This window comes from Pelophylax lessonae (assembly GCF_965119305.1).
Source record: "Pelophylax lessonae genome assembly, chromosome: 7".
NCBI lineage: Eukaryota > Metazoa > Chordata > Amphibia > Anura > Ranidae > Pelophylax > Pelophylax lessonae.
The window spans coordinates 286550911-286577493 of NC_138774.1; the positions used below are offsets into that span (position 1 = coordinate 286550911).

The 26583-nt window shown below is 45.2% G+C and overlaps 1 protein-coding gene across 1 annotated transcript; it reads left to right on the plus strand.

Annotated features, from left to right (window-relative positions):
* Positions 1-2827: 2827 nt before the first annotated feature.
* On the plus strand, positions 2828-25865 carry NUP62CL (nucleoporin 62 C-terminal like; the record flags this gene model as incomplete). The annotated part of the gene is made up of 10 exons (XM_082263285.1): positions 2828-3150; positions 9306-10492; positions 12087-12185; positions 13364-13442; positions 18469-18613; positions 20105-20154; positions 22100-22234; positions 22606-22717; positions 25439-25505; positions 25747-25865. The coding sequence occupies 10 exons, from the start codon at positions 2828-2830 to the stop codon at positions 25836-25838; spliced, it is 2289 nt and encodes a 762-aa protein (XP_082119411.1). The 3' UTR covers positions 25839-25865.
* Positions 25866-26583: the final 718 nt, after the last annotated feature.

Sequence of the window (26583 nt, forward strand, 5' to 3'; positions counted from 1 at the left end):
GTGTATGAGGAGTATTGGTGAGGGGTGTATGAGGAGTATTGGTGAGGGGTGTATGAGGAGTAGTGGTGAGGGTGTATGAGGAGTATTGGTGAGGGGTGTATGAGGAGTATTGGTGAGGGTGTATGAGGAGTAGTGGTGAGAAGTGTGGGTGTATGAGGAGTAGTGGTGAGGGTGTATGAGGAGTAGTGGTGAGGGTGTATGAGGAGTATTGGTGAGGGGTGTATGAGGAGTATTGGTGAGGGTGTATGAGGAGTAGTGGTGAGAAGTGTGGGTGTATGAGGAGTAGTGGTGAGGGTGTATGAGGAGTATTGGTGAGGGTGTATGAGGAGTATTGACGGGTGGGCCGCCTGTGTATTGACGGAGGGCCGCCTGTGTATGAGGAGTATGATGGGGGGCGTGCCGGTGAATGAGGAGAGTTGATGGGTGGCTGTCTGAGGAGTATTGAAGGGGGAGGGGGGTCTATGGAGTGAATAAGAAGTATTGATGGGAGGGGGAGGGGGGGCGGCATCTGTATGAGGAATATTTATGGGGGGCTGTCTATGTATGAGGAGTATTGATGGGGGGCATTGGTGTATGAGGAGTATTGATGGGGGGCATTAGTGAATGAGGAGTACAGGTGGAGGAGTCAGTGTCTGGGTTGTATTGGTGGGAGGAGTCAGTGTCTGGGTTGTATAGGTGTATGAGGAGTATTGGTGGGAGGAGTCAGTGTCTGGGGTGCTTAGGTGAATGAGGAGTCAGTGTCTGGGGTGTATAGGTGAATGAGGAGTCAGTGTCTGGGGTGTATAGGTGAATGAGGAGTCAGTGTCTGGGGTGTATAGGTGGAACTGGTTGGGGGTTTGGGGGGCATTGGTGAATGAGGAGTACAGGTGGAGGAGTCAGTGTCTGGGGTGTATAGGTGTATGAGGAGTATTGGTGGGAGGAGTCAGTGTCTGGGGTGTATAGGTGAATGAGGAGTCAGTGTCTGGGGTGTATAGGTGAATGAGGAGTCAGTGTCTGGGATGTATAGGTGAATGAGGAGTCAGTGTCTGGGGTGTATAGGTGAATGAGGAGTCAATGTCTGGCGTGTATAGGTGAATGAGGAGTCAGTGTCTGGGGTGTATGGGTGAATGAGGAGTCAGTGTCTGGGGTGTATAGGTGAATGAGGAGTCAGTGTCTGGGGTGTATAGGTGAATAAGGAGTCAGTGTCTGGGGTGTATAGGTGTATGAGGAGTCAGTGTCTGGGGTGTATAGGTGTATGAGGAGTATTGGTGGGAGGAGTCAGTGTCTGGGGTGTATAGGTGAATGAGGAGTCAGTGTCTGGGGTGTATAGATGAATGAGGAGTCAGTGTCTGGGGTGTATAGGTGAATGAGGAGTCAGTGTCTGGGGTGTATAGGTGAATGAGGAGTCAGTGTCTGGGATGTATAGGTGAATGAGGAGTCAGTGTCTGGGGTGTATAGGTGAATGAGGAGTCAGTGTCTGGCGTGTATAGGTGAATGAGGAGTCAGTGTCTGGGGTGTATGGGTGAATGAGGAGTCAGTGTCTGGGGTGTATAGGTGAATGAGGAGTCAGTGTCTGGGGTGTATAGGTGAATGAGGAGTCAGTGTCTGGGGTGTATAGGTGAATGAGGAGTCAGTGTCTGGGGTGTATAGGTGAATGAGGAGTCAGTGTCTGGGTTGTATAGGTGAATGAGGAGTCAGTGTCTGGGGTGTGTAGGTGAATGAGGAGTCAGTGTCTGGGGTGTGTAGGTGAATGAGGAGTCAGTGTCTGGGGTGTGTAGGTGAATGAGGAGTCAGTGTCTGGGGTGTATAGGTGTATGAGGAGTATTGGTGGGAGGAGTCAGTGTCTGGGGTGTATAGGTGAATGAGGAGTCAGTGTCTGGGGTGTATAGGTGAATGAGGAGTCAGTGTCTGGGGTGTATAGGTGAATGAGGAGTCAGTGTCTGGGGTGTATAGGTGAATGAGGAGTCAGTGTCTGGGGTGTATAGGTGAATGAGGAGTCAGTGTCTGGGGTGTATAGGTGAATGAGGAGTCAGTGTCTGGGGTGTATAGGTGAATGAGGAGTCAGTGTCTGGGGTGTATAGGTGAATGAGGAGTCAGTGTCTGGGGTGTGTAGGTGAATGAGGAGTCAGTGTCTGGGGTGTGTAGGTGAATGAGGAGTCAGTGTCTGGGGTGTGTAGGTGAATGAGGAGTCAGTGTCTGGGGTGTATAGGTGTATGAGGAGTATTGGTGGGAGGAGTCAGTGTCTGGGGTGTATAGGTGAATGAGGAGTCAGTGTCTGGGGTGTATAGGTGAATGAGGAGTCAGTGTCTGGGGTGTATAGGTGAATGAGGAGTCAGTGTCTGGGGTGTATAGGTGAATGAGGAGTCAGTGTCTGGGGTGTATAGGTGAATGAGGAGTCAGTGTCTGGGGTGTATAGGTGAATGAGGAGTCAGTGTCTGGGGTGTGTAGGTGAATGAGGAGTCAGTGTCTGGGGTGTGTAGGTGAATGAGGAGTCAGTGTCTGGGGTGTATAGGTGTATGAGGAGTATTGGTGGGAGGAGTCAGTGTCTGGGGTGTATAGGTGAATGAGGAGTCAGTGTCTGGGGTGTATAGGTGAATGAGGAGTCAGTGTCTGGGGTGTATAGGTGAATGAGGAGTCAGTGTCTGGGGTGTATAGGTGAATGAGGAGTCAGTGTCTGGGGTGTATAGGTGAATGAGGAGTCAGTGTCTGGGGTGTATAGGTGAATGAGGAGTCAGTGTCTGGGTTGTACTGGTTGGGGGTAGTGTTTTTATGTTCTTCCTTTATAATGTCTCTGTAGATACAGACAGTTGAGGTTTCATCTCTTTGTCTTCCCATAGACACAGTCATGATGAGTGGCTTCAGCTTCGGGACGGGTACCCCTGCTGCTGCTACTGCAGGCTTTAGCTTTGGAGCTGCTAAAACAACAACGGCTTCAACGGGAGGGACCGGCTTTTCGTTCGGCGGCACCACCACATCCGCTGCCCCGTCTGCTGGTTTCAGTTTTGGTAACACGCAGGCAAATCCGACATCCATGTCACAGCCCAGCTCACTCTTCTCCTTCGCCCAGCCGGCAGCAACCACATCAGCACCATCCGCAGCCACCGGCTTTTCTTTTGGTGCAGCAACCACAGCCGCTCCCGCCGGAGCTCCTACGGGGGGACTGGCATTTGGGTAAGAAGCGCTTTATGTTTCTTTTTACAGCTTCCAAGAAATGTATAGAAACAAAGTTGAAAGTTTGTCTTATTAATCACTTTAAGGCCCCGGTCACACACTGAGCCGATCTGTTTTCACGGATTCCGCTAGCTCGGCGGGCATCGCTCAGTTGATCCCCGTTGAGCAGGCGGATGACAGATCCCCGTCTCCACTCACTGCGCAGAGATGGACCGGTCAGAGTCTTGTTCTCCTCTATGGGGAGCATATCCATCTTCATCCGATCCAACCCATCTGTCTGTTATCTTGTGGAATCCAATGCCAGACGGGTGTCAGCGGGCAGAATGGGTGGCCCGATCAGGTCCGCCTGAAAAACGGACAGGGAGACCTGATTGGTCCAATCGTGTGAAAGGGGCCTGAAAACGCAATAATTATATATACATTACAAGTAGATTACCAGGGTTATGGCTAAAGCTATCATCCAAAACCCTCTGTATTTTTTTTCTTCAGCCAGCGGCTGACTTTCTCCAGAAAATGTCCTGAGCAGCCAATGGGTGTATATATATATATATATACACATATATATATATATATATATATATATACACATATATATATACACATATATATATATATCTATATATATATATATATATATATACACATATATATATATATATATATATATATATATATACACATATATATATATATATATATATATACACACATATATATATATATATACACATATATATATATATATATATATATATATATATATATACACATATATATATATATATATATATATATATATATATATATATATATATATATATATATATATATATATATATATATATATATATACACACATATATATATATATATATAACTAATATAATACTATATAATACAATAATATAATACTAATATATACTAATATATATATATATATATATATACACACATAATAAATATATATAGTGGGGATCGAAAGTTTGGGCACCCCAGGTAAAAATTTGTACTAATGTACATAAAGAATCCAAGGAAAGATGGAAAAATCTCCAAAAGACAACAAATTACAGATTAGACATTCTTATAATATGTCAACAAAAGTTAGATTTTATTTCCATCCTTGACACTTTCAAAATTACAGAAAACAAAAAAAATGGCGTCTGCAAAAGTTTGGGCACCCTGCAGAATTTATAGCATGCACTGCCCCCCTTTGCAAGGCTGAGACCTGCCAGCGTCATGGATTGTTCTCAATCATCGTCTGGGAAGACCAGGTGATGTCAATCTCAAAGGTTTTAAGTGCCCAGACTCAGCTGACCTTGCCCCAACAATCAGCACCATGGGAATAAAATCCTACGGCCACATCACCCTGAACTCACCTGATCTCGGAAAGCCAAGCAGGGTCTAAGATGGCGCCGGGAGCGGACCTGTAGTAGCCGAGCTCCTGACTTCGGCGTTCATCCTCTTCATTTACCCAGGCAGATTGCCTAAAAGCCGGTCACTCAGCCCTTTGGACATCGCTGTGCTGACTGTATGGCGCTAGAGATTTCCCCCGTCGGCTGCTAAGCTGTGTGTGGGCTGGATAACTCCTCTCTGAACCCGCGGTCATTGACAGCCTGAGACCCCCCTTGAGGGGGGTGGAGCAGTGAGTGGAGCAAAGAGCACAGAGGGATTGGAGAGAGATCTCCAGCGTCGGCTGGACACGGTCAAGCTGCTCGTGGTTTGGAACAATTCCTCGCTGAACCCTGTGGACGCTGGCAGGCTGAGATCCCTATGGAAGGTGTAGGTGAAGCTGTGAAGGGATCAAATATTTTGCGGTAGCTATTCATACATATATATTTCCTCCGGCTCGGCTTCCTCTCTGCACTTAAGTATACTCTGGCCGCATGTCGCTGAACTTGCTGAGCTTGCTATGCAAAACATCCTCACTGCTCCACTGTCTATGTAATAAATCTGCTAACCTCCTAAAAAAAAAAAAAAGCTGTCATATACCTTCACTGCTCATGCAATAATTCTACTAAATCTCCAAAAAAGCACTGCACAGTAAGTAAATGGCATGTTGAATTACAGTAGAACGTATTAACCACTTAAGCCCCGGAGGATTTGGCTGCTAAACGACCAGGGGGTATTTTGCGATTCGGCACTGCGTGACTTTAACAGACAATTGCACGTTCGTGCGACGTTGTACCTAAACAAATTTGACGTCCTTTTTTTCCCCACAAACTGAGCTTTCTTTTGGTGGTATTTGATCACCTGTGCGATTTTTACTTTTTGCGCTATAAACAAAAAAAAGAGCGTAAATTTTGCAAAAATAACTATTTTCACATTTTTTTATATGAAATTCCCCCCAAAAAAATGTAAAAATCAAAATTTTTTAACATTTTCAGCCAATTTGTTTTCTGCTACATATGTTTGGTAAAAAAAAATTGCAAAAAGCGTATTTTGATTGGTTTGCGCAAAAGTTATCGCGTTTACTAACTAAGGGAAAGATTTTTGTCATTTTTGTTGTTTTTTTTTTTTTTTAACGCGTAATGGCGGCGATCTGCAATTTTTTTTTTTTTTTTTTTGCGGTATTGCGGCGGACACATCGGACCCTTGACTGACATTTTTGACACTTTTGGGGTTACCAGTGACATTACTGCAGTAATCAGTGCTATACATATGCACTGTTACTGTAAAATTACACTGGCAGTGAAGGGGTTAACTTTATTTGAGAGGGAGGGGCTGTGTGTGTCCCTAGGGGCATGATTCTAACTGTGATTGGCTGTGGCTTGAGCTGTAGGAACAATGATCAACGGTCCTACATAGTAGAACTGTATGATCACTATTTCTACACAGGGGAGAATGACAGGCGGCTTGTTTACATCAGCCGCCTGCCTTTCTCCCTCTCCCCCGAAGATCGCTGAGTGAGCGGAGGACATCGGGTCCGCCGGTCACACGCGCGGGGGGGGGTCCGTGACCGCGCGGGAGCTCGCTCCCCAGAGCCTCACAGGCTAGTGACATATATATACGTCACTCTGCCTGTGAGGGGCTGACCGCCGCAGTATATCTACTTGCGGCGGTCGGCAAGTGGTTAATGTGCATAAAGAAGCCAAGGAAAGATGGAAAAATCTCCAAAAGGCATCAAATTACAGATTAGACATTCTTATAATATGTCAACAAAAGTTAGATTTTATTTCCATCATTGACACTTTCAAAATAACAGAAAACAAAAAAATGGCATCTGCAAAAAAATTGGGCACCCTGCAGAATTTATAGCATGCACTGCCCCCTTTGCAAGGCTGAGACCTGCCAGTGTCATGGATTGTTCTCAATCATCATCTGGGAAGACCAGGTGATGTCAATCTCAAAGGTTTTATATGCCCAGACTCATCTGACCTTGCCCTAACAATCAGCACCATGGGATCTTCTAAGCAGTAAAACTGAAACTGAAAATAGTTGACGCTCACAAAGCTGAAGAAGGCTATAAGAAGATAGCAAAGCGTTTTCAGATGTCAATATCCTCTGTTCGGAATGTAATTAAGAAATGGCAGTCATCAGGAACAGTGGAAGTTAAAGCAAGATCTGGAAGACCAAGAAAAATATCAGACAGAACAGCTCGCAGGATTGTGAGAAAAACAATTCAAAACCCACGTTTGACTGCACGATCCCTCCAGAAAGATCTGGCAGACACTGGAGTTGTGGTACACTATTCCACTATAAAGAGATACTTGTAGAAATATGGTCTTCATGGAAGAGTCATCAGAAGAAAACCTCTTCTACGTCCTCACCACAAAAATCAGTGTTTGAACTTTGCAATTGAACATATAGACATGCCTGATGCATTTTGGGAACAAGTTCTGTGGACCGATGAGGTTACAATTGAACTTTTTGGCCGGAATGAGCAAAGGTACGTTTGGAAAAGAAGGGGCACAGAATTTAATGAAAAGAACCTCTGTCCAACTGTTAAGCATGGGGGTGGATCAATCCCGACCTCATTTTTTTTGTTTTCTGTTATTTTGAAAGTCTAAATGATGGAACTAAAATCTAACTTTTGTTGACGTTTTATAAGAATGTCTAATCTGTAATTTGATGCCTTTTGGAGATTTTTCCATCTTTCCTTGGCTTCTTTATGCACATTAATACAAATTCTTACCTGGGGTGCCCAAACTTTCTATCTAGCTATCTACGTGTGTGTGTGTGTGTGTGTGTGTGTGTGTGTGTGTGTGTGTGTGTGTGTGTGTGTGTGTGTGTGTGTGTGTGTGTGTGTGTGTGTGTGTGTGTGTGTGTGTGTGTGTGTGTGTGTGTGTGTGTGTGTGTGTGTGTGTGTGTGTGTGTGTGTGTGTGTGTGTGTGTGTGTGTGTGTGTGTGTGTGTGTGTGTGTGTGTGTGTGTGTGTGTGTGTGTGTGTGTGTGTGTGTGTGTGTGTGTGTGTGTGTGTGTGTGTGTGTGTGTGTGTGTGTGTGTGTGTGTGTGTGTGTGTGTGTGTGTGTGTGTGTGTGTGTGTGTGTGTGTGTGTGTGTGTGTGTGTGTGTGTGTGTGTGTGTGTGTGTTGTGGCTAAGCAGGGTCAGGCCTGGTTAGTACCTGGATGGGAGACCGCCAGGGAATAAAAGCCTACGGCCACAATCACCCCGAACGTGCCTGATCTTGGAAGCTAAGCAGGGTCGGGCCTGGTTAGTACCTGGATGGGAGACTGCCTTGGAATAAAAGCCTACCCTGAACGTGCCTGATCTCAGAAGCTATCAACATGACCCCGAACGTCCCCGATCTCGGAAGCTAAGCAGGGCCGGGCCTGGTTAGTACCTGGATGGGAGACTGCCTGGGAATAAAAGCCTACCCTGAACGTGCCCGATCTCGTAAGCTAAGCAGCGTCGGGCCTGGTTAGTACCTGGATGGGAGACCACCTGGGAATAAAAGCCTACCCTGAACGTGCCTGATCTCGGAAGCTATCAACATGACCCCGAACGTGCCCGATCTCGGAAGCTAAGCAGGGCCGGGCCTGGTTAGTACCTGGATGGGAGACCGCCTGGGAATAAATGCCTACCCTGAACGCACCCGATCTTGGAAGCTAAGCAGGGTCGGGCCTGGTTAGTACCTGGATGGGAGACTGCCTGGGAATAAAAGCCTACCCTGAACGTGCCTGATCTCGGAAGCTATCAACATGACCCCGAACGTGCCCGATCTCGGAAGCTAAGCAGGGCCGGGCCTGGTTAGTACCTGGATGGGAGACCGCCTGGGAATAAATGCCTACCCTGAACGCACCCGATCTTGGAAGCTAAGCAGGGTCGGGCCTGGTTAGTACCTGGATGGGAGACTGCCTGGGAATAAAAGCCTACCCTGAACGCGTCCGATCTCGGAAGCTAAGCAGGGTCGTACCTGGATGGGAGACCGCCTGGGAATAAAAGCCTACCCTGAACGCGCCCGATCTCGGAAGCTAAGCAGGGTCGGGCCTGGTTAGTACCTGGATGGGAGACCGCCTGGGAATAAAAGCCTACGGCCACATCACCCCGAACGTGCCCGATCTCGGTCGGTCAGGCATTACATTACAATTTAATAAAGATATTTAAAACAAACTGTATTTTTATATGAAAAAACCGCTGGTTATTAGTAATTTACTAGCAAACATTAAAAAGTGGTTTTACCAAAGGTGTGTCATAAATGTCACAAATGGCGCTTTTCCACTGCATGGTGCGGATTGGTTTTCGCTTTTCCGCTGCATGGTACCGCATGGTACGGGTTAGAACGTTTGGTACAGCGGCGCTTTTCCACTACATGGTTCGGCGTTGGTACGGCTCGCTTAAACAGTACCACCTCGGTCGGGGTTCTAAGCAGGCTGTACCGATACCATATCCCACAATCCTTTGCATGCAGCATTGATTGTCACTGATTGGTCAGAGAATCGTTGTAATCCCACCCACTTACTACTAAGTACTACAAAAGTGGAAAAGCAAACCGAGCCAAGTAGAGCCTATACAGTGCTGAAAGGTGCCGGCTCGTACCACGCAGTGGAAAAGCAAACTGAGCCGAGCTGGGCCAAGCAGGGCCGAGCCGAAAGTGTTTTCTTTGCAGTGAATGAGTCATAAAGTGCAGAGCACAGTGTAAACACAACAAATATCAATTTGTCGCTATTAATAACTACCGCATTAAGAATAACTTTGTTGTTTTTTCTTCCTTTCTAGGGCTAATACTGCCAAGTTCACTCTAAATACACAGATAGGAAATAGTACGATTGGTGGAGCTGCACAGCCTTCTGTCGGTGGAATTGCACAGCCTTCTATCGGTGGAACTACGCAGTCTGCTCTTGGTGCAGCTATGCAGTCTGTCCATGGTGGAGCTACGCAGCCTGCTATGGGTGGAGCTACGCAGGCTTCTATGGGTGGGTTTACGCAGAATATGGGTGGAGCCACGCAGCCTGCTATGGGTGCAGCTACACAGCCTGCTATGGGAGGAGCGATGCAGTCTGCTATGGGTGCAGCTACACAGCCTGCTATGGGAGGGGGGATGCAGTCTGCTATGGGAGGGGGGATGCAGTCTGCTATGGGAGGAGGGATGCAGTCTGCTATGGGAGGAGGGATGCAGTCTGCTATGGGAGGAGGGATGCAGTCTGCTATGGGAGGAGGGATGCAGTCTGCCATGGGTGGAGGGATGCAGTCTGCCATGGGTGGAGGGATGCAGCCTGCCATGGGTGGAGGGATGCAGCCTGCCATGGGAGGAGGGATGCAGCCTGCCATGGGAGGAGGGATGCAGTCTGCCATGGGTGGAGGGATGCAGTCTGCCATGGGAGGAGGGATGCAGTCTGCCATGGGAGGAGGGATGCAGCCTGCTATGGGAGGAGGGATGCAGCCTGCTATGGGAGGAGGGATGCAGCCTGCTATGGGAGGAGGGATGCAGCCTGCTATGGGAGGAGGGATGCAGTCTGCTATGGGAGGAGGGATGCAGTCTGCTATGGGAGGAGGGATGCAGTCTGCTATGGGAGGAGGGATGCAGTCTGCTTTGGGTGGAGCGATGCAGTCTGCTTTGGGTGGAGCGATGCAGCCTGCTATGGGTGTAACTGCCCAGCAAGCTCAAAATGCAGGTTTCTCCTTTGGAGCTACAACGGCACAGTCACAGCCACAGTCACAGCCACAGCCATCTCTCACTGGAGGCTTCTCCTTTTCTGGCCAACCAGCGACATCCGCCTCTGCAACTGCAACCCCAGCAAGCTCTGCCCCCGCCACTCAGGCAGGTGCATCCTTCTTCACATCAGCATTTTCAATGGCACCAACTGCTACATCAACCGCACCCACTGCTACCCTAGCCCCAGCACAGGCACCGGCTGCCCAGCAGACTTCCGCTTTATTTTCAAGACCACTTGAGACTGCATCAGGTAATTGCACAGAAATCTTGAGAAATGCTTCATAATTTTTAATATTATACCATTTGTTTTATAAAGAAGCCAGATAGCACCGCATTCCTGTTCAATTCACATGAGATTCAGTGCAGTGCCATTTGAGCCCATTCATTTTGAATGGGCTCAAATCGCAATGAGTTATACACATCGATTTTTGGAACCACACTGCAGCAGGATTGCCTGGTACTTTTTTGTATCATGGGATCTGGCGCAAGCAAACGCACTGCATTTGCAACCTGCGTTTTGGGGTGTCGTCAAGATTGCACTGAGATCTGCTGCAGATTGCAAGGGCAGTGCGATTTGAACGCGCACGGATCGTGGGGTTTCCCGCACCACATTAGCCTAAGCTTAGTCAAAAATAGAAATCAGCACAAGGGATAATACTTAAAGTCAATGTGATGTGCCCCTTGTGCTGCTGGCAGTTGAAATCTTGCATCTTCTTCTCTCTTGAGGCTGTAGTTTTCCACTACGTGTGAATGGTGGCGAGGGGCCTGTCATAGGCACCCATCAGGGGTGCTGACTATGCCATCCCTTGTCCCTCTGCTCCATTAACTGCTTCAGCTCCGGAAGGTTTACCCCTACTTTTTTGCGATACGGCACTGCGTTACTTTGACAATTGCTCGGTCGTGCGACACTGAAGGGATGCTAAAGTGTCTTATTTATAACAAAAATAAATATATATTATACTTTACCTCCTCTGTGCGGTGGTTTTGCACAGAGCAGCCTGGATCCTCCTCTTCTTGTGTCCCTCGCCGGCACTCTTGGCCCCTCCCTCCTGGTGAGTGCCCCCACAGCAAGCAGCCTGCTATGGGGGTACCCGAGCCAAGCCGCAGCTCCGTGTGTCCATTTAGACACGGAGCCACGGGCTGGCCCTGCCCCCTTTCTTTTCACTATGGCTCACGGACTTTGACAGCAGTGGGAGCCAATGGCGCCACACTGCTGTCTCAGCCAATGAAGAGGGGAATCCCAGACAGCCGAGTCTCTCACACAACATCACTGGATCTAGATGGACCTCAAGTAAGTATTAGGGGGGCTGCTGCACACAGAAGGCTTTTTTTTATAATAATGTATAGAGAAGATAAAAAGCCTTTACAACTACTTTAAAAGTCATTTAGTAAGTGTATATTACCCCCTCATATGTAAGCCCATTCATTTGATATGGGCGCAAATCGTACCGCAAAGTATCGGTTTGAGGTATTGGGAACAATTTTTTATTAGTGCTCATGAAAATACTCCGAAATCGGTGCATCCCTATTTTTATTTTTGCATGTAGCTGCCAAACCCGTGATGATCCTGCCAGTTCCACCTGGGTAGCTGTTTCAAGCTGACCACGCCAAACATAGAAACAGATTTATGTTGGTGTGGTCTGTTTGCACCCTAGCTTCTGATCCATGGCTACAGGACCGCCCGCCGTGCCTATGTATGGCACGCCTGGTCAGTCCGGCTGATGCTGCCCTCACTGGCCTTTATCTTCTTGATTGATAGGAGCTCATAACAGGAGCATTGTGGTTTTTTTTTTTTTTTTTTATTATTTTATCATATTTTTGTTTTATTTTCTTACTATTTTTAGCATCAACGGCAGCACCTACATCCAGCACTTCGTCTCTCACTTCTCTTCTTGCAACCTCTGCACCATCACTTTTTTCACTCAGCACCACAACTGCTCCAGGTATGTAATGCAACTATCCATTGTATCTATCAAGCTGCTTGGTTATTTTATTGCACTGGGTGATTACAGGTTTGCTAAAAATGCACTATAAATTTTTTTTTTTTTTTTTTGTGGTCCATATGGATAAGGTTTTAGGTCAGCTTGTCTGGTTTTCAGATTTAAAGTGTTTGTAACCCTAAAAAAAAGACATCCTGTTCCTGTGCTGTCTAATCTGCCCCTCTCTAAATGGTAAAAAAACCTGGCTGATCCTGCCGCTTCCTATGTTCCCCCCCCCCCCCTCTTGTGAGCTGACCATGATGATCATGGCTGCTGAGCCCTGATCACTGTGGTCTCCCATCATCCGCAGCTCTCCTGTCCTTCTCACCCCCTCCCTCTCTGCCTGTCAGCTCCCATATCTGTGTGAGCTGTCTCCACCACCAAATCCCCCCCCCCCCCCCCCCCGTCGCTATTCCTTGTAAAAGAAAAAAAAAAACCTTTACAAAATATCCTGGCAGCCCCTCTACTTTATCTGGCGATAACTCGCTGTATAAGTGTTTGTTTAAATATATTTTTCAAGTAATCTGCAGGCCGGTCATGTCCATCCCAGTTGCTCTGCTACTATGATTCAGGGCTCTAGTGGGAGGTGCCGAGTGGCTAGCACGGCGGTCACGTGACCTCCCGACCAACGTCAGAGGGAGATCTCTGCTCCTCCCGCTGTAGCCGAGTAGCAGAGCGGCCGGGAATTGCATGACCAGATTGCAGATAATTGGAAAAGGGTATTTAGAGGCATCTATATAAAAACTTATACAGTGAGTTATGGCTAGATAAAGGAGAGGGGCTACCAGTGAAAGTAACTTTAGGGTTACAACCACTTGAGCTCTGGAAGGTTTTACCCTCTTCATGACCAGGGCATTTTTTGCAGTTCTGCCCTGTTACTTTAACCACTTGCCGTCCGCCCTATAGCGGATTGACGGCGGCAAAGTGGTTGTACTATCCTGACTGGCCATCATATGATTTCCAGCAGGATAGACGGCTGGCACGCAGAGCGGCGATCGGTGCTGCGGTCTGTCGCTCCGACACACAGCATCTCCGATTTTGGTAAAGAGAAGTGTTTGCGGCTGTCAGCACAATTGTTGGATTATCTTGTACCAGTCTTCAAAATGTACGAACATACAAACCAATCCTTTTTTTCCTAACAGCATCTCTAAACGCAAAGCTCCCAACTACTTCAGTAGCACAGATCAGTGCATCCGGCACCATTCCTAGTTCCAATGTTAGGTAAGCACGATGTAAACTGTTTCATTCTTTGAGCATGAAGGCAAATCCTTACACCTTATATCGTATTGGTCAGCCATTGCTAGTTAAATCATTTTCTTTACCTTTCTGTCTTCCTTTCGGTCTGATCAAAGCTGTCCTTTTAGACAGGATCTAATCATTGCCCAATCCAGCCAGTTATGTTCCATGAGGAAAATTACACATTCCCGGGCCCTTTGCTAAGGCTGCAAACACCCAATGGCTATCTGTTGTCAGTGGCGCAATTGATTGATTGATTAAATCTGATTTTTTTTTTTTTTTTGGTAAATTATTTATGTATGAAGGGCATAGGATACAGTCAAAGGGAACAAACAGGTAACAATCAAAGTTGTAGGTTAGACATCACAATTACAGCAGACATACCAAGAGCACGTGATGTGCCATGAATATCTAACAACTGAACAAAGTGAATTGAATAAATGATGCAATAAACGGCATAGAGGAGCGGGAGGCAATCAACCAACATGGCTTAGATAGGAGCATCAGGTAAGATAAAAAAAGAGCAAAGCAAGGTTGCGGAAGCACGGGGGCAAACCCCGTTTTCACGGGCATCTGTCACATGGCCGGCTTAAGGAGGCGGAGGGGCGCGTCCCGGGTGGCAATTGGTTACAGTAACCTTTTACATTCCCGATGACCTCAGGAATGCCAGAAGGCGATCAGATTTTTTTATTTAGCTTAGCTAAGAGCTATTGTTTCCCCTTACTAGGGGAGTTGTCAGAAATGCTTACTCGGTGTATAACTATTAAAGTGGAGTTCCGCCCCCCCCCCCCCACATCCAAAAATTAAAAGTCAGCAGCTACACATACTGTAGCTGCTGACTTTTAATATTAGGACACTTGCCTGTCCTGGAGTCCAGCGATGTTGGCACCACAGCCAATGTTTCCATCAGCTGTCGGGTGCTGCCGCCGCCATTACTGGTAAGGGAACCCAGCAGTGAAGCCTTTTGGCTTTACGGCTGGGTCCTTACTGTACATGCGCGAAGCGCTCGGTAATTGGCCAGGAAGCATAGGGAGGAGTAGGGGGGGCCGAACCTCTGACGTACTTCGCCGTGGCGAGGTCTAACAAAAGTGGGGACAGGGTAACTGTCAAAAACAGGTACTCGCTCCCCTCTCCCCCCTGAAAACGTGGCACCAGAGGGAGGGGAAGAGACAGATAAGTGGAAGTTCCACATTTGAGTGGAAATCCGCTTTAAAGAGTTTGCATGGGTAAAATACACTATATTGTGAAAAGTATTGGGTAAACATCAGGTTTACATTTCAGTTTTTCTCTTAAAAGGTCGTCAACTTTCAGCTGTCAGTTTGTAAAAAAAAGTTAGTGCAAACTTTATACATGTAATGTACAGTAGTGATGGTCCTCTCCATCTAGCAGCCCACGTGCACACTACTTAGATCAATGTTATTCCACTGGTGTACGCGCATGAGAAACCTCCAGAAACGTGTAAGCGGGGCCCTAAGGTCTCGACCTTCCACAGAGCAGTGCACTGCACTACTGAATCCCATTCAAGCCTACAACTTGACCTGCAATGGTCTAGAGAACATTCTGGTGAGATTTTGAGCACCAGCTCATTGAGGAGACAGCAGTGACACAATGACATCACCAACTCCTTCCAGGTGTATCAAAAGCAAGCTATTTTTTTTTTTTTTGGCAAACTTTATTTTCCAAAGGGTCTTTTTTAGCCATTGGTGTTTCAGGGTGGGGTGCTGTAAGTGAAGAGGACCTTCCATTTACATGAAAGATCCAATTTACCCACACTATATTATCAAAAGTATTGGGACGTCTGCCTTTACACACACATGAACTTTAATGGCATCCCAGTCTTAGTCCATAGGGTTCAATATTGAGTTGGCCACCCTTTGCAGCTATAACAGCTTCAACTCTTCTGGGAAGGCCGTCCACAAGGTGTGTTTATAGGAATGTTTGACCATTCTTTCAGAAGCACAATAGTGAGGGCTGGCAGGGCTGTACTCTAAGCTATAAGGGCTGTACTTGGACCTCACCACGTATACAGGAGGTATGAGGGCTGTACTCAGAGCTCACAGTAAATACGGGAGGTATAAGGGCTGTTCTCGGAGCCCATAATGTATACAGGAGTTATGAGGGCTGTACTCAGTGCTCATAATATATACAGGAGGTATGAGGGTTGTACTCTGAGCCCACAATGTATAGGGGCAGTATGAGGGCTGTACTCAGTGCTCATAATATATACAGGAGGTATGAGGGCTGTACTCACATTGTATACAGGAGGTATGAGGGCTGTACTCTGAGCTCACATTGTATACAGGAGGTATGAGGGATGTACTCTGAGCTCACATTGTATACAGGAGGTATGAGGGATGTACTCTGAGCTCAAATTGTATACAGGAGGTATGAGGGCTGTACTCTGAGCTCAAATTGTATACAGGAGGTATGAGGGCTGTACTCCGAGCTCACATTGTATACAGGAGGTATGAGGGCTGTACTCTGACCTCACAATGTATACAGGAGGTATGAGGGCTGTACTCTGAGCTCACAATGTATACAGGAGGTATGAGGGCTGTACTCTGAGTTCACATTGTATACAGGAGGTATGAGGGATGTACTCTGAGCTCACATTGTATACAGGAGGTATGAGGGATGTACTCTGAGCTCACATTGTATACAGGAGGTATGAGGGATGTACTCTGAGCTCAAATTGTATACAGGAGGTATGAGGGATGTACTCTGAGCTCACATTGTATACAGGAGGTATGAGGGTTGTACTCACATTGTATACAGGAGGTATGAGGACTGTACTCGGAGCTCACAGTGTATACAGGAGGTATGAGGGCTGTACTCAGAGCTCACAGTATATAGGAGAGGTATGAGGGTTGTACTCTGAGCCCACAATGTATAGGGGCAGTATGAGGGCTGTACTCAGTGCTCATAATATATACAGGAGGTATGAGGGCTGTACTCTGAGCTCACAGTGTATACAGGAGGTATGAGGGCTGTACTCTGAGCTCACATTGTATACAGGAGGTATGAGGGTTGTACTCACATTGTATACAGGAGGTATGAGGACTGTACTCGGAGCTCACAGTGTATACAGGAGGTATGAGGGCTGTACTCTGAGCTCACATTGTATACAGGAGGTATGAGGGATGTACTCTGAGCTCACATTGTATACAGGAGGTATGAGGGCTGTACTCTGAGTTCACATTGTATACAGGAGGTATGAGGGCTGTACTCTGAGTTCACATTGTATACAGGAGGTATGAGGGCTGTACTCTGAGTTCACAGTGTATACAGGAGGTATGAGGGCTGTACTCTGAGCTCACATTGTATACAGGAGGTATGAGGGCTGTACTCTGAGCTCACAGTGTATACAGGAGGTATGAGGGATGTACTCTGAGCTCACATTGTATACAGGAGGTATGAGGGCTGTACTCTGAGCTCACATTGTATACAGGAGGTATGAGGGCTGTACTCTGAGCTCACAGTGTATACAGGAGGTATGAGGGCTGTACTCTGAGCTCACAGTGTATACAGGAGGTATGAGGGCTGTACTCTGAGCTCACAGTGTATACAGGAGGTATGAGGGCTGTACTCTGAGCTCACATTGTATACAGGAGGTATGAGGGCTGTACTCTGAGCTCACAGTGTATACAGGAGGTATGAGGGCTGTACTCTGAGCTCACAGTGTATACAGGAGGTATGAGGGCTGTACTCTGAGCTCACAGTGTATACAGGAGGTATGAGGGCTGTACTCTGAGCTCACAGTGTATACAGGAGGTATGAGGGCTGTACTCTGAGCTCACATTGTATACAGGAGGTATGAGGGCTGTACTCTGAGCTCACAGTGTATACAGGAGGTATGAGGGCTGTACTCTGAGCTCACATTGTATACAGGAGGTATGAGGGCTGTACTCTGACCTCACAGTGTATACAGGAGGTATGAGGGCTGTACTCTGACCTCACAATGTATACAGGAGGTATGAGGGCTGTACTCTGAGCTCACATTTTATACAGGAGGTATGAGGGCTGTACTCTGAGCTCACATTGTATACAGGAGGTATGAGGGCTGTACTCTGACCTCACGTTTTATACAGGAGGTATGAGGGCTGTACTCTGACCTCACAATGTATACAGGAGGTATGAGGGCTGTACTCTGAGCTCACAGTGTATACAGGAGGTATGAGGGCTGTACTCTGACCTCACAATGTATACAGGAGGTATGAGGGCTGTACTCTGAGCTCACAATGTATATAGGAGGTATGAGGGCTGTAATCTGAGCTCACATTGTATATAGGAGGTATGAGGGCTGTACTTTGACCTCACAATGTATACAGGAGGTATGAGGGCTGTACTCTGACCTCACGTTTTATACAGGAGGTATGAGGGCTGTACTCTGAGCTCACATTGTATACAGGAGGTATGAGGGCTGTACTCTGACCTCACGTTTTATACAGGAGGTATGAGGGCTGTACTCTGACCTCACAATGTATACAGGAGGTATGAGGGCTGTACTCTGAGCTCACAGTGTATATAGGAGGTATGAGGGCTGTACTCTGAGCTCACATTGTATACAGGCGGTATAAGGGCTGTACTCCGAGCTTAAAATATATACCAAAGGTATAGCACATTTTGCTGTGATCTGGTGTGCACATAGGGTTCCTCCATCCCTACATCAACATATACAAAAAACACAATGGTTACCCTGGGGCTTTTTATATTAAGTGCATCACAAACAAAGCATAACTAATATATGATTACCGCTTTGTTGATCAATAGATGAGATTTGTATCTATTTATCAATAAAGCCTTAATCATGTATAATTATGTATATAGTCCCAGGGCAAATGTATTGTTTTTTATGTGTATATAACGAAGGTATGTGGACTGTACTCACAATGTATACAGAAGGATAGAAAACAAACCAAAAACCTTAAAAGGAAAGGCCCAGGCATTAAAAAAAAAAAATTAAAAATGAAAGTTTTAGTCAATGTTTTCTGTGATTTCTCTCCTGTTTTAGTGCACCGTCGGTAATGACCTACATGCAACTTGAAAACCTTATTAATAAATGGAGTTTAGAGCTTGAGGATCAAGAGAAGCATTTCCTGCAACAAGCCACACAAGTCAATCTCTGGGACAAGACCCTGATCAGCAATGGGGAGAGAGTAAGTATCTGATATTGTGGAAGGTGGAGGAGAAACCCCCAGCTATGTTCAGTACAGTGATCCAACCCTTACGTTTTATTCTGTGCAAAATAAAAAAACAAAAACATATTAGGGGAGATTTACTAAAACTGGGGCATGCAAAAATCTAGCGCAGCTCTGCATAGAAACCAATCCGCATCCAGGCTTTATTGTCAAAGCTTAATTGGACAAGCATAAGTTAGAAGCTGGTTGGCTACCATGCACCGGTTGCACCAAACCCTGAGCTCTCCACTTTTAGTAAATCTTCCCCATTGAATAGCTCCATGCATCACCTGCACCTTTCTGAATGTTTTATGTCAAAGGCAATTTGCAGTATTATTAAATGGATAAAACTTGGAAAGGTGCAGGTATTGCAGAGATGTACTGAAATGGATTTCTATTTTTTTGGCCAGACCTTTTAGTTCCTTGGTCTTGGAAAATGGCAGATGGCACTGTTCTACAGGCCGAGGATGTCCTCCACACACACCAAAAAATTGATTTAGCTTAGAGCTGCACGATTATTCGTTTGTGAATCGCGATCTCGATTCACCCCCCCTATGTGATCTCTATCTCGAATTTTTGCGATTCGAAATGGCGATAGGGGAAGCCGTGGGCCGCGGCAGGGCCAGCCTGTAATGTAAATGCCGCCGCCACCGCCGATACAGGAACTAACGTCAGCAGTGAGAGACAACGGGATTCCACCGCATCCACTGACTCTACTCCTCTCTTAGCTTGGCATGGTGAATTATCTTTCCAGCACCTGAGGGGGTAGTTTTGTCATAAGGGGAGGAGAGAGGGGGGGTAATCCTTGGGAAATCTTTTTTTTTTTTTTTTTAAATATATATTAAAATGAATGATATATCTATCCATATACAGTATATATCAATCTATCTATCAGTGTGTATGTGTGTGTATATGTATGTGTGTATATGTATGTATGTGTGTGTATAATATATATATATATATATATATATATATATATATATATATATATATATATATATATATATATATATATACACACACACACTTTCTTTAAATAAAATCAATTTGAGAATCGTGATCTTCATTCTAAGCCAAAAAAATTTGTATATATATTTGTGTATGTATGTGTGTGTGTGTATATTATATATATATATATATATATATATATATATATATATATATATATATATATATATATATATATATATTATCTTTAAATAAAAAAGATTTTGAAAATTGTGATCTTCATTCTAAGCAAAAAAAAAACGTGATTCTCATTTTTGCCAGAATCTTGCAGCTCTAATTTAGCCCTAAAACAGTATGGTTGTGACACAATAAAATGGTTCCAAAGTGATCAATTGGTGTTTAGCGAATGTCTGTGGCCTTTTAGTATTTTGGAGTTATATATGCAACTTTTACATATAGTTGGCTGCTCTAAAGGACTGTATTTTTTTTTATTCTTTCATCTATTTATTTTAAAATTTTCAGATCACCGCTTTACATAGAGAGATGGAGAAGGTAAAATTGGATCAGAAAAGGTAATGAATTGTTTTTTTAATCATGCGTACCATGTATTGGGCCTTCCATTTGGCAGTTCACCTTTGGGAACATGTTAGAGCCGGTTCACACTGAGGCGATCCGACTTGCCGGGGCGACCTGTGAAGTCGCGGTGCACAGCGCGCACCGCGACCTCGGAGCGACATGCACGGACTTCATATCATTGAAGTCAATGCAGGTCGCTCCAGGTCGCCCCAAAGTAGTACAGGACCCTTTTTCTAAGTCAGAGCGACTTGTGTCGCTCCTATTAGAACGGGTCCTGTGCTAATCTATGGCAGGCGACCCACAGCGACTTGTCAGGCGACCAAGTCGCCCCAGTGTGGATCGGCTCTTACTTCTTCCACCTTTATTTACTGTGAAACTTGCAACATATGCTGGTTCCCCCGATTTCCCCCTTTTCAGTGTGACAGCGGGCAGGAAATCTCCCCACATCCGCTGTCAATTTTTGAAAAGAGTGCGGCCGCACCATTCATTCAGTTTCCTGTAAATTAACTACTTGCGGCTGACGGCTGGTAGTGACAATTGGGCGATTGGGCGACGTTGTACCCAAATAAAATGTATGTCCTTTTTTTTTTTTTTTTTTTTTTTTTTTTGGTGATATTTGATCACCTCTGCAGTTCTTGTATTTTAAAAAAAAAAATAAAAAAAATACTTTCTGCTTTAAAATATAGCCAAAAAATTTTTATAAACTAAGGTATAACAAATTTTGCTGTGATCTGTTGCACCTAGTAATGTGCCTCCATCAACATATACAAAAAACACAATCTGTTTACCCTAGAACTTTTTTATATAGGGTGAATTATCACAGCAGAAGCGGCCCAGCGCCCCCTGCCGGCGGAAGTGCAGGATCCTCCCCAGAGCTGCCGCCCTGCAGCGGTAAAACTGCTATGGGGCGGCCAGCCAGTGGATTATATAGTTTTTATAGCTTTAGTTGTGTATTTCTTGCCGGAGATACCACATATGGGTACAAACAATAACAGAATAGTGTTCAGTTTGTCTTTAATCAGATTCCTGGTCATGTGATCTCAATGGAGTCAAACAGCAGCGCTAAAAGTATATTCCAGATAATCCTCCGGTGACATAGGCACAAAAACTGTGAGAGGAAAACAATAGATTCACCAAAGGAAAAAAAAAACACACTCTCTTACCAGATATCAATGACTACTTGGTTGAGCAGCAGTCAAAGTAAGCTCATATGCATCACTTGGTCAATGAATCCAGATACCTTAGAGGCATGAAGGCAGACTCTAAACCGTAAACATAGGGAAATAAAAAACAATCATTGCGCAGACATCTCTAAAAGGAGTTTATTTAACAAATCGAATCTGCACACAGGGTACTCACACTTTCTCCAACACAACAAGCATGAAAAACATAAGGGTAGTAGTGTATGTTTGTTTCAAACCAGAAACATGTCCGACCTCCAATGGCATGCAGCACCAACGTCGCGTAGCTAAGCTCCAACTGACGCGTTTCGTCATAGATGACATCAGGGGGCGTGATGGCCACGCCCCTGATGATGTCCTCTATGACACATGTATGTGGCAGCACAGAATAAAGCCAACTGTGTACTGCTACATATATTCATACAGCTGGCAGGCAGCAGTTAAAGGAAAAAGTGTTTTGCATGCTTAAAAACTAGTGAGATCTATGTTTGTGTGCTGAAAATGACTGTAGCATGGTTACCATTGGCAGTGCATACAATTTTGAGTCCTTTGTACATTTTAATAATAATATAACGCTGACAAATCTAGGGAGGTTTTTTACATACGAAACATCTTCACATCAGTCCCTGCCCTCAAAGAGCTTACAGTCCAAAGCAGAGTATACATGCTAAAGTGGTTGTAAGGGCTGAACGTTTTTTTACCTTCATGCATGCTTTGGCTGTGCATACAATTGAGTCCTTTGTACATTTCTTTTTTTTAGGCTGGACCAAGGATTAGATTTCATCCTCTCCCAGCAAAAAGAGCTGGAAGATATCCTGAGCCCTCTGGAGGACTCCGTCAGAGAGCAAAATGGAACCATCTACCTCCAGCATGCAGATGAAGAAAGAGAAAAGACGTAAGATTGGGGGGAAAGAAAGTTAATTTTATGTCCAGCATTTGATTTGGTTTGTAATTGTAAAAATTCCCCCTTTTTTTTTTTTTGGTGTTGTCCACTCGTATACTTCAACTGATTGTCACTGAATGGACAGTGGGCTGGGCTCATCTCTAAAGTTGATGGATGCCTGTTGCATTTTTGTTTGTGAACACTTTTAACGTGAACTTTGTTGAACCATAAACACGGGGCAGCCATTGCTGGCCTCCTGAAAATGCCAGTCACTTGCCTTCCTGTTTTCACCATATTGTACTAAAGTTTACTGCACACTAGGCTATATGTCTTTAATTCACATTACATTCTGTAGACTTTATTGTAATCCTTTTCTCCAACAGTTACAAACTGGCAGAAAACATTGATGCCCAACTAAAGCGAATGTCCCAGGATTTGAAGGATGTCATCGAACATCTGAACACATCTGCTGTACCTGGAGACACCAGTAACCCGGTTAGAGTCTTTATCTTTATTTTGTCCCATAATCTCTGTGGAACTATCAGTGTTTTTTCTTATACAAAAAAAATTCATATTGAGGCAATATTAAGACCAGAGATTGGCCAGGCAATTACTATTCTTTGGAGAAAATCCAATGTACATGATATCACTGTTCAGACAAAAAAAAAGGAAAATAAAAGAATTTAGTACATCTCTTCAATACATGCCCTTTCCTAATTTTTTTTTTTTTAAATTGATAGTAATCTCCACTTGAACTTTTTCCTACAGGTAAGCCTATACTAAGGCACACCTGTGCAATAATCATGCTGTCTAATCAGCATCTTGATATGCCACACCTGGGAGGTGCTCACTAAGGCCCCTTTCACACTGTCTCCGTTTATCTCAGCAGGGGATCGATCCGCCGATCCCCTGCTGAGCAGGAGGATGATGACAGCCATGTCTCCGTGCTGTGTGCGGAGACAGCTGTAGATTCCCCATGGGGGAATCGGATGGAAACGGACCGTCCAGATTTGACAGATCGGATGTCAGCGGACATGTCTCCGCTGACATCCGATGCCCCATAGGGATGCATGGTGGGACCGTTCAGATCTGCCAAAGGAACGGACAGGCGGATCTGAACGGTCCGCCTTAGGGCTCTTTCACACGGTCCGCCTCCATAGGCGGATCCATGCTGTTCAGCAGGGGATCGTAAACACAGATCCCTGCTGAGCAGGAAGGTGACAGCTCCCTCTCCGCTCTGTGTGCAGAGAGAGGGAGGTGTCAGAGCCCCATGCATCTCTATGGGGAATCAGATAAGAGCAGACCACCTGTCCGCTCTCATCCGATCCCCTGGATGGATGGAAATTAGGGTTTCCATCAGTCCGGATTTCACAGACAGGATCGGATGCGGGTGGCAGCAGGTGTCAGTGGACATGTCTCTGCTGATATCCGCTGCCCCATAGGGATGCATGGGGGATCCGCCTAAACAAACTGACAGGCGGATCTGATCAGATCGCTCGTGTGAAAGGACCCTAGCACAGATTTAGACAAATTTGTGAACAATATTTGAGAGAAATCGGCCTTTTGGGTCCATAGAAAAAGTCTTAGATCTTTGAGTTCAGCTCATGAAAAATGGAAGCAAAAAACAAAAGTGTTGCATTTATAATTTTGTTCAGTGTAGAATCCCATCTGTAATATAAAGCTATGTTGCACAGTATCTTTTATAAGAATTATGCAGCACAATACCTTATTTCCAAGCGCTACTGTGAGGTCGTGTGACCTCCTGACGCTCTCCTTCCCTGACATAGAAAAAGTCTTAGATCCTTTGAGTTCAGCTCATGAAAAATGGGGGCAAAAAACAAAAGTGTTGCGTTTTTTTATAATTTTGTTCAGTCTTGAAATTAGGCACAGTTACTTTACAACCACTTCACGTGTATACCCGCCTAAAGAGCAGAAAGCAGTGGAAAACTACTCAAACAAAACAGAAAAAGGGGGGAAAAAAAAAGCAGCAATTAAACTTTTGTCACCTGGACGTTCTGTTAGTAATAAGCTCAGTCCCACTCCCAACTCCTTTTGCTTGGGTGACAGCTCTCAATAAGCTGGTGCAGCGTTGTCATCCTAGGATTTGTAGTCCTGCTGTGGATTACAAGTTGATATGTTGCAGCCCTGGGCATACAGCAGTGTGTCTCTCAACTCCGGTCCTTAGCATACAGCAGAGTGTGTCCTAAGGACCGGAGTTGAGACACAAACAGGCCAGGTTTGCAAGAAAACTGAAATGCATCACAGGCGATTATTATTTGCTACTCAGTGATTGCAGTACTCTAGTCTGCATCTCCCCAAGGTAATACTTAAAATCTGGCCTGTTAAGCCCCGTACACACGTTCAGATAATCGGACGACTAATCGTTCGCATTTTGTTGCATGATACTATCGAATGCAACAATGTGTACAAACCGTATGATTTTTGTTGTACGATTCGGGAAAAGCTTCCTGGTTGCTTAGCTACGTATCAGATGGTGCAAAACAAAAACAATGGCAGCCAGGCTTTCTCCGTGCTATTTTAGTGTTTCTGAGCATGCGCGGTCTTTGTCGATTGATTTTTAGCGGACGCATAGTGTACTGATGAAACGATTGGGGCTGTCGTTTTCCTGTTTGTCCCTTCAGATTTTGTTGGATGAACTGTCATGATCGGCTGCCGAAAGCTGTGTACTAACGATCAGATTATCGTGCAATCAGGTCGAAAGCGAGTTTTATCGTACGATTATCAGAACGTGTGTACCGGGCATTAGTGTGCCCTGAGGACCGGAGTTGAGAAACACTGGCATACAGTTTAATAGTTTACAGCGAGGCGTGCCAACTTAACTCGTACACCCTCAGCACCCCCACTCATTGCCCCATGGATAGGCTGGAGCAGATTCTGTATGTCACAAACAGCCCACATGCCTGTGTCACAGTGCGAAAGTTCAAGGCATGATGGGACATAATACAGGATAACCCGGCGATGTCATACACGGCACACATACTTTTCCTGCTTAAAAATCTAGGCTTGAACCTTTATTTTTATCTAGTTTATAGGGACATTAGATATGGCAAAGCTAACATCTTGGTAATTTTTTTTATGGAGTTCACCGGCTGCAAAAGGAACTAACTCAAGATAAAAAGTTTTTATCTTTGATCAATGATATTTATTGAAAAAGTTGTGAATGGACTGTAACTAATATACAATGTTCTATTACAGCTTCAACAGATCTGTAAAATCCTCAATGCTCACATGGACTCCTTGCAGTGGGTTGATCAAAATTCCGGTGAGTGTCACTTTTTATTTGTAGCCAATGCTGCTCATAGCACACTATTGTTTCCTCAGGTTTATGTTGGCCCTAATATGTGTTGTATAGCTGTCATAGGACATTGGGCTTCCATCAGGGGAGGGGTGCAATTGCTGTATTTTTTAACTGCACATCACAAGATCTCATGATATCCATAATGATTGGATCACCTTCATGTTTCTCTGCATTTATTTACCTGTTACCATCTTCTGTTCTCCAGCTCTTCTTCAGAGGAAAGTGGAACAGGTGACGAAGGAATGTGAGAATCGGAGGAAGGAACAAGAGAGAGGATTTCCTATTACATTTGATTAAGCTTAATGAATGTAAGGCTGTTCTAAAATATATATAATATTGTGTTCGATTTAGATTTTTTTCATTTTGTTAATAAACGATTTGTTCTTCATGCCCATGGCTAAATTCTTTCACTAGAAACTAAAAGATGCATCAAGGGATGAGCGGATTCCAATTTGAGGAATCGCTGTCCTGTCAACATTTTAGCACAGTGGTCCTCAACTGCGGTCCTCGGGGCCCACTAACAGGCCAGATTTTAAGTATTACCTTGGGGAGATGCAGACTAGAATACTGCAATCACTGAGCAGCAAATGAGATCACCTGTGATGTAATTTAGTTATCTTGCAAACCTGGCCTGTTAGTGTGTCCTGAGGACCGGAGTTGAGGACCACTGTTTTAGCAGACCGGAAGTGAGGGGAACTCTCCAGCAGCAACATAGACAGAAATTAAAGTGTTTTCTTTAGTAGAATAGAGTTGGAACTCATCTGAGTTTTATTTCTATGTCCCTGTTGGAGATTTTACCTCATTTCCTGTCTGGTTATGATAGGAAGTGAGGGGTAAAGTTGTTTTTTAATCAAATGGCTGATAGGCAGGGTATTTATGACTGAGGCTGCCATCCTTCCACCTGTCATGTTCACGGAGCCGCAATTGCGCAGCGAACATGTACAGGCCCGATACCACGTCGCGGTGATGTGACTCACATGTGCGGGATCGTAAGAAAGACTGGGCAAAGGTGGAAGCAACCAGGGGCCCGCCGGATGGTGTC